Here is a 9496-nt window from a genome sequence, read left to right as displayed (position 1 = left end):
TTACAACTAGAAAGAAGGATACAAATGCAGAGTGAATGAATCCTGATTAATAGTTTTTTTTAAACTTAATCTACTGTTTTGTAGACAGTTTTACAATAATGAAGTGAATGGCCGATGAACAAAATTTTTGATCAAACATGAATAACGTAAGAGACTAGTAATATATTTATTTTGTAGATTAAAAGTATAAAATAACAGTATGAAGGGGGATTCTTTTAAAAAGTTTAGTTATGACAGCGTTCATATTTTGAAAATTCATGTAACTTCACTAATGAACTGAGATACAATCTTTATTCTAAAGACTTTTAATGTAGCACCAGAGAGTAGTAAATTTTCTGTGTTCTTTCGGTTCATCCCTACCTTTCAAAAAGGAATAAAGTCCTGATATTACATCTGGATCTGTTCAGATGAATATAAAGTGATAATTACACAAAATAGAAAAAAGAAACAAACTTTATATAATATAGAGAGAAGTATACATTAGTTTTTCTTCTTATTTCCGATTTTTACTTCATATTTATTTGAACTTTTATTTGATTGAGGTTTATCAGTTATTCATGCATAGAGACGCGTTGATAAGTATATACGTGACCAAATCAACTTCTCATTGTTCTATCAAAATTTATAAAATGGTCTAACTGTTTACGAAAAGTTATTGTCATATTACTAGGTACTTTTAGAAGAAGCTAGAAACAGTATTTTCTATGTGAACTGTCTTAGAGGTTAAATCAAGTATCTAGGATGAAAAATATTGATCATACATTGGAAAATATGCAGACTATATGTCTAATATTGTTTTCAACATAAGTTTGATTATCTGGGACCAGTTAACCTATTTAAAGATAGGATTTAAGTTTTCGAATAGTAATGAGTTAAAATTCAGACATATTAAAAGCATAGATAGATAGTGACTGGCAGTGGAACTGAGGACGCGCGTTTCGTCCTTTTTGGGACTCATTATCTGAATGTATCTGCATCCCAGAGATGATATTTTCTGCATAACTGGAACCCATTACCGTTTACTTTAAACTCCATCGCGTTGTCCACTTAGCTACTGAGTCCTGATAGCCACTTGTTTGTGCAATGGGGTAAAGTTTAAATTCTTTTGGTATAGTTTGGTCGAATTTTCCAATTGGTGCCTTGGACTGCGATTGATCAGTCACTTGTTGGCATATGTGGATACTGTGCGTATTAAAGTTCAACCCGTTGCACAAACAAGTGGCTGTCAGGACTCAGTAGGTAAATGAAGAACGCCATGGAGTTTAAAGAGAACTGTAATGGGTTCCAGTCACTCAGTGAACATCAACTCTGCGATGCATAAAGATCCACCTGACGAGTCCCAAATAAGAGGAAACGTGCGTCCTGAATTCCACTACTAGCCGCTATCCATCTTTTCTTATAATGATTGTGACTTTAAGCACTATCGAGTTAATCCTCAAAAGTTTTACATATGCCAATAAGAGACTGATCTTAAACATCAGTGGGAAGATTCGTATAAAAAAATATCAGGTCAATTCAGATATATTTTGTTGAAAATATTATACTACTTCACAATTGATAAGTAGTTCAGTAACAAGTTACTACAGTTATAAATCGTCGCATTCATGCTTTTAGTATGTTGTGAAATGTTTATTTGTGATAAATTTCACAGAACTGTCTATTTTATGAATCATCTTAAGATATGTTATTGTTATAGTGGGATATCAATTATTTTTTCGTGCTATATGCTTGATACCAGTTCCTTTCATTCCACTTGTACTCATAATTGGACTTGTTAGTCATTTGGACATTATTGGCTCAATGATACTAAAAGCATTTTTTCATCTACTCTGAATTTCAGACAACCTAAAGAAATTGTTAAAGGGTGGAGATGAGAAACTGGCGTGTTGTCAGGTTATGCATATGAATTTATTTGAACTGATATTCTGACACTATGAGCATAAGGTGACTGTATAGGTTAATGTTGTTTATACTCTACCTTCTGTTTATGAAACCATTTTCACCTTGATTTATCGTTTTCCAGTTCACTATAATAATGACTCAGCATTATTTATAAAAAATTGTGAACTGTTAGTATATTTGCGATAGTTAATGTAGTTTAACCCTTTGTAATGTAATCTTTTAGGATAGATAGTTTTCATAATATTATTTATTTCTAATAACGTAATTTTTGGTCGTAAATTTACGACTTTCTAGACTAGTTCACTGTTGGTAATTGGGAATTTCTATGTTTCTTTTGTTAGCAACTGGCTTTTTTCATTTGTATACGCATAATTAATGTAGGTAATAATAACTTAATTATTTACATGGATTTTCGCTAGGTTGAAGAATTTTCTAACAAACGTTGTATACGAAATATAGTAAGACATACTGAGTATAATTTTTTTCAAACATTATTGCATTTCTATTCTATTTAAACCTAGAACTTTCGGATTTATTTAGTTTTTCGAGAGAAACTCGAATCCGACTGGTCATAGAAAATGCTTTGTTCGTTTACACTTCATGCAAATTGGTTGTTCGGATCTTACCATTGATGTTTAGGACTGCATTTAGTGCAAGGATACAGGTACATCCAGCTGACGAAAAGCGAGTCTTGAATTTTAGTACCAACCACCATCCATCTCTACTGCAAATCATTCATTTGTATTATAACCAAGTATAGGCTTATGTAGGGGTTTTTTCAGCAGCATTTTACTTCTAATTTCCTAAACTAATTTTTTTTTCAGAAAGAGAATTTTGTGAAGTTCAAGTGAGAAGCCGTGACCATTGAAGTTCAGCCGTGTCTGTCATGGGTCAGCAACTCACTGAAGACAATAGTGGACGGTAGCGCAATTTCGTGGATTGGTTGAAGTTGGACATTAACACCGTAGGATACTGTCTTAGTGATCTAAAGGTTAAGCTTAAGATCGAAAGCCCTTGGTCCGTGTCTCTTGGTTGGGATAGTGGATGCGCACTGCTGAGGAGCACCATACTAGGACGAAATGGTCGTCCAGTACTTCCAGATTTACCATGGTGGTCTAGCTTTAATCGACTCATAATATTTTCTCTCAATTTAGCATTACAAGTACATTAACCATTTAACGAAGAGATATAAACAGAGAAAATCTGCCAAAAATGTGGTTGCTTGAGTAAATGAAGATGTTGTAAACATTGAAAACTTTTTAATGAGTTTATAGGTATCAATTTTACAAAATATTCAAGAATAAGAAAAACAAATCGAAGTTACTTTGGTGAATGAATCACATAGTAGAGTGATGATCAACGATTCCAATGATCAAAACTACTATATTATTACAATGAACTAAAATTTAGACATAGTATGATGTTTTGCGATTATCATTTTCATTCCCAATTTCTAATTTAGTATCATATAAGTAACTAGTAATCATACTGTTTTGTTTGAAACTTTTCTAATATAAATAGTAGCCTTATCTTATACATTTGAATGGTAAGTTATTTGATAAGAAGTTCGATATATGGAAATTTACTTTTTTATTCTCAATCATTCTATCAATTTTGTTGGCTGCTTACGATATCATCAGGTATTCGTCCAATTGTTAACGCATAAATTGTATTTATTTAAAAGAACTACGCTTTGAATAAATTCATGCTATCCCGTTTATTTCTATTTGGAGATTGGACAAAGTGGTCTGTACTTTACAAATAACAATTAGTTATTCACTTGGTGTTGTTTTACTTGCATCTACCCATTGTTATTTAGGACTACAATTGATCAGTCTCATGTTGACATATGTGCATCATGTATGGATTGCCTCGTATAGCCTTAGGTCACAAGCATTTTAAGCAAAGATGGATAGTGGTTAGCAGTGAAATCCAGGACGCGCATTTCGTCCCATTTGGGACTCGTCATGTGGATGCATCTGCATCGCTGAGTTGATGTTCACTTCGGGACTCGAACCCAGTGCCGTTCACTTTAAACGTCATCGCGTTATCTACTTAGCTACTGAGTCCTGATAGCCACTTGTTTGTGCAATCGGATGAAGTTTAAATTCACTTGGTGTTGTTTTACTTGTATCTTCCTATTGTTATTTAGGACTGCAATTGTTCAGTCTCATTTAATTATTATTATTGCAATTTGATCCTTAGTTGACATTTTATTCTTTAAATACTTTCAACCAAATAGATATGAGTAAAACAGTTTCATATTGTATTTTTTTTAATCAAATAAAAACAAAACAGAAATGGTCATATTGAAATTGGTCAGTAAAGCTAAATGAAACGGTGTAAATATTTTAAATAGATAGCAGAACAACTGCATATACAAATATAAACTAAAGATATGATAAACTTAATTATTTATTATTTCTATCAATCACTGTTAATTGTTCTATAAAGACATTGTTGTTTAGCAAATGATTTATCCATACCAAGTTGTTCCCAGTTACATGGGTTTGTTTTAGTTTGTTTATCACCGCAAATAATTTGAGTATACTTTAAAGATGCCATGAATTTTGCTTGCTAGAATAAAAGTATAAAAATGTAAATAATTACAATTAGATTGAGAACAATAAACAATATACATTACAATGAATAAATAATGAAATAAATGATTTCAATCATATTGAATTTTTAATAGGGTTAAATCTTTAACAATTACGGTACAGGCTTTGGTAGTAAGTTTGTATTACTAGTTTTCACACAAACAGTACTGATGAAAATTAAATTCGTAAACTTACATATCTGATAAATAGTTGAAATTAATACTAATAGCCTCTGTGGAAATTATTAGTTTTCAGGAGATCTTTGTATAAACAGTCAAGTGTTTTTGCGCTCTATAGAAACAATGACCAAATGTTCATGAATACATCAGGTCAAGGTTCTGAAAAATAATTTAGTCATAAATCATAGGAAACCTATGAGTAGTGATAATTGTTTTGGCTATTAATTCCTCCTCATACGCTGGTAGAAAACAAGAGCAATAAAGTATTTCGAAAAATCTACTAATTATGGATTAGTAATATCAGGAATATAGGTTATACAATCACTGTTAATGAAAATAATGTTATTAATATCAATGTAAAGCTAATTTTAGTATTGATCATAATCGAAACTAATGAAGATGAAAGGATGAGACAAATATGTACTTCGAGGTTAAAATATGGGACTTAGAGATTTAGAACTAGTGAGATAGTTGGGACGTATATTCAGTATAGGGATTTGTGGAGATCGTTGAATATTATTAGGATCATGAACCGACGTAAGTTGGACGATCAGAAAACACATTCAAGATCAATATTAATTTTGAATACTTAGTCACAAAGCATTCTATATTTCAAAGCGTAAGACGTTCGTAATAGTTTGTATCAATAAGTGTTTGCTACGACAGCATTAGTTTACCTCTTTTAATTAATCATATTTTTTAATAGTTCTCAATGCACACACCTAATTTATCCACTTCTTCATTTCATATTAAAAGTTATCTTGAAGCAATTCTTATCACTCCATGAATCTAAGTGTTAAAATTCTGTTAAGAAATTCAGAACTATACCAATTTTATTAGTTAAATATCATTTCTTTTGTAAGTCATGTATACAGCATCTATGTCGTAATGAATTTGAATTTTATAAGGAGTATCCATTCATAAGGAAGGAAGTTCCTTCCTCTTTCTTCTGGTGGTCGACTGGATTATGAAGACCTCGACATCTGAGGGAAAACATGGAATACAATGGACAGCTCAGAATCAATTAGACGATTTGGACTTCGCAGATGACCTAGCCCTCCTATCCCACACACACAAACAAATGCAGATAAAGACAGCCAGTGTAGCAGCAGTCTCTGCATCAGTAGGTCTCAACATACACAAGGGGAAAACAAAGGTCCTCAAATTCAAAGCGGAGCACAGCAGTCCAATCACTCTTGATGGTGAAACTGGAAGATGAAGAGTCCTTCACATACCTGGGAAGCATCATCGATGAAGAAGGAGGTTCGGATGCAGACGTAAAGGCGAGGATTGGCAAAGCAAGGGTCGCATTCCTACAATTGAAGAACATATGGAACTCAAAATAACTTTCAACTAATATCAAAGTCAGAATCTTCAATACGAACGTGAAGAGAGTTCTACTGTATGGAGCTGAAACTCGGAGAACTACAACAACCACCATCAAGAAGGTACAAGTATTTATAAATAGTTGTCTACGCAAGATAATCAACATCGATTGGCCGGATACCACCAGCAACAGCTTTCTGTGGGAGAGAACAAACCAGCTTCCAGCTGAAGAGGAAATTAGGAAAAGACTATGGAAATGGATAGGACATACATTACGCAAATCGTCAAACTGCATCACGAGTCCAAGCCCTAACTTGGAATCCTGAAGGGAAGCAAAAAAGAGGAAGGCCAAAGAACACATTACGTCGGGAAATAGAAGCAGATATGAAAAGGATGAATAACAACTGGAAGGAGCTGGAAAGGATTGCTTGGGACAGGGTTGGATGGAGAATGCTGGTGAGCGGCCTATGTTCCTTTAGGAGGAGTAACAGTCGTAAGTAATTAAGTAGGTAATCCATTCATAAAATAAAAAGACAGTAATGAGATGTTGATTAACAAAAATATCAACCATAAATACTTACTTCTGGTGAAGAATTTTCCCAAACAAAATGATATGCATCAGTTTGAGAAGAAATTAAAAAATATTTTGTAGTTTCTTTAATTAATTCTTGATTAATTTTTGCGTTGTCAGCTCCTCTTAAAATAGAAATGTATCCTGTAGGACTAGAGAAAGATTTTTGATTGCCTATTGGTTTAGCCCATGTATAACAATTAATTGCAAAATCTAATATATCTGCTATTAATCCAGGTGCATACATATCTTTTAAAATATTAACAGGTAGAACAAGATTAGCACCAACAATCTCATCAATTTTACCGTTATTTCTCAAAGCAATCTAAAAACAAGTGAAAATTTTATTTTTAAAAGAATCAATATTCTGAAGAACTTCTTACAGAACATCACGTCAAAAACTGAAGGAAAGATATGAAATTTTATTCAAATTATTCCATGCAAAATCATTTCACAAATGATGATTGATATGGAATAATCGGTTTGATTATTTTGACCAAGTTTTGTACATACATCTATTAAATTTTTTTTCGGTATTGACTTTCTGTTTATTTTGATGTTGAATTTATTGTTCGATACGGATCTGAAACCCACGGTTATTTTCTCTTACTGTGGTCTGTTCTACTGATGTCTACAGATATAATTAGTGTATATCATCAATAGAAAGTGCAATGCTTAGAGGCAGAACGTTGAAAAAATCGAAGAGAAGAGAACGAGAACAGAGAGTGATTGGTATGGAAATGAAGGAACAATAACGTTTGAGACAGTTGATGGACATTTAACAAATAAAGTATTTACTGTATGGTTGTCAGATTTTACCAAGATATTTTGTAATGTTGTATTAGGATACATTTGGTTTTTTCATTGGTGTTCTCATTCACTGAATTACTATTGTTGCTTATTGATAATCATACAGTCGAGTAGATAAATTATCATTTTTAGTCTTAACCATTTGATTTTCAGATGACTTCAACTAATCAAACTTATGACACAACCTTAATTGTGTACAGGTATCTGATTAACACTGATTATTAATTGTCCAACAAAGTGAAATGAGAACTTTTTTATCAGTAATCCCACTGTCTAGTAACGACGGCTATCAACCAGTGATATTACTTTCATTGTAAAATATATGTGAAGACGAATTGTCAAAGAACTCGTAAACTTTGGATTATTAAATTATATTAGAATGATGACTGATTAATCCTAGTCAACCAACTTATGAATTTCCTTATTGTAAATATATGAAAATTATCAACAAAGCATCTTATCATTTCTTGAATTCGGTCTAGTAAGCGATTTGTCTACACTTCTAATTATATCAGTTGTCAAAAATGAACAGTAAATGTAATGTTATAGTTCTTTAGTGAATTTTTTAAATACTCAGTTCAATCGGTTGGGAGTTATGAAACTGTAAGAGGAAACTATCATTTCAGTGACCTTAATCAATTTCAGAATGTTTGTGAATTCAGTTAGAATGTTAAAACAATACTGATATTGAAATTCAAAGAACAGTAAAACTCAATGATATAGTTAAAATTTATTTGACTAAATTCACATACTTACAGGAGACATATATTGATTAGCTTCTTTCCAAGCAAAATATATATGAGTGTATAAAGAATCTGATGATATTGAGAAGTTTCTGACTTTCATTTCCTTGGTTTGTGTTTGATTTGATAGATAGTCAACTAGACGTAATAATGGTACACTTGTTACTGTTTTAATAGTAAAATCTTTCGGCTGAATTTCACTGACGATTGGTGTATCACTTAATTGTTGGTATGCAGTATTGATTGGAATTAATAGTACTGATAGAATGGAAGCAACGGTATTGTTTAGTTTATAAGGCATGTTAACTAGTTGTGATTACTCTGAAAGGTTCAAAATATTAAATTTGTAAATGTTAGCTTATTCACAATAAAAATTGTATTCATTAAAGAATAATTTTGTGACCAACTCACCTTTGGATAGGAGAACGTTTGATAATATCGACGATACACAATGTTTTCTTTATTTTCCTACCAGTTTACTTGTTATTATGTGTTCATGTGCACATAAGTTTACATTTTTGTCCCAATCAGAATTGGTTCATATTTGGAATTGGATAAAAAAAACAAAGATAACCTTTTATACTGCATTGGCTAATATATTTTAGCGTATTTCGCATTTCTTCTGTCTGTGAATAGTTTGTAACATTCAAACTTTTGTTTTGTGCTTTAAGTTTCAACCACAATCAAACTTTCATTAGTTGTCTGATATATTCTAATAAAATGGTTAATAGAAGTAGTGTTTTGGAAAAATTTGCACATTTCAAAGGTAAAGTTTGTTATTAACTGACGTGCACTGAGTGTATATTTTTGAATAAATTTAAGCTAAATTCATGTAACTAACCGATATGCTTTACTTCATAAAGGTTGGTTTCCTGAAATCAGTTTCTGGTGAAAATTACTATCAGGAAGTTAAACAGAATCTACCTAACGATAAGAATAACAGTAATAATAATGTCCATAGAAAAAACAAAATAAAGTCTAATTTCAAGTTTGTATTGTTACTAGAGTTTTCATATAAGGAAATCGAATCACTTCATTTGTTAACCGTTCTTATGTAAGGAAATCACTATTCCATTTTGTTTATTTGAATAATGTAAACTTGGTTATCAGTTTTTCATTTAGTCATAGGAAGGACGAATTCAAATTGTTACTTAGAGCTTCAAAGAGTTTAGTTTGTAGAGATTCAGGGAAGGCTATCGGTACTTTTGTAGTACAAAACTGCTGACTGGTGAAGAAGTGAGATTTTTATAACTACTCATCATCAGCTGAATGTTATTACCAGCCAAGAATCCCCAGTATAATGTCACATTTGGAACTCCTCAAGAAACCTCGCCAATGATCCTACACATGATCTATCCTAGTAGA

At 31.9% G+C, this 9496-nt stretch overlaps 1 protein-coding gene across 1 annotated transcript; it reads right to left on the bottom strand.

Annotated features, from left to right (window-relative positions):
- Positions 1-4153: 4153 nt before the first annotated feature.
- On the bottom strand, positions 4154-8575 carry MS3_00009834 (uncharacterized protein). Its single transcript, XM_051218235.1, has 4 exons — positions 8543-8575; positions 8145-8452; positions 6589-6903; positions 4154-4479 (listed from the first exon to the last, which is right to left on the bottom strand). The coding sequence occupies exons 2-4, from the start codon at positions 8430-8432 to the stop codon at positions 4330-4332; spliced, it is 753 nt and encodes a 250-aa protein (XP_051074079.1). The 5' UTR covers positions 8433-8452; positions 8543-8575; the 3' UTR covers positions 4154-4329.
- Between the last annotated feature and the right edge of the window lie 921 nt (positions 8576-9496).

Source organism: Schistosoma haematobium, chromosome 1, assembly GCF_000699445.3.
Source record: "Schistosoma haematobium chromosome 1, whole genome shotgun sequence".
NCBI lineage: Eukaryota > Metazoa > Platyhelminthes > Trematoda > Strigeidida > Schistosomatidae > Schistosoma > Schistosoma haematobium.
This window is presented reverse-complemented; position numbering and strand designations above follow the sequence as displayed.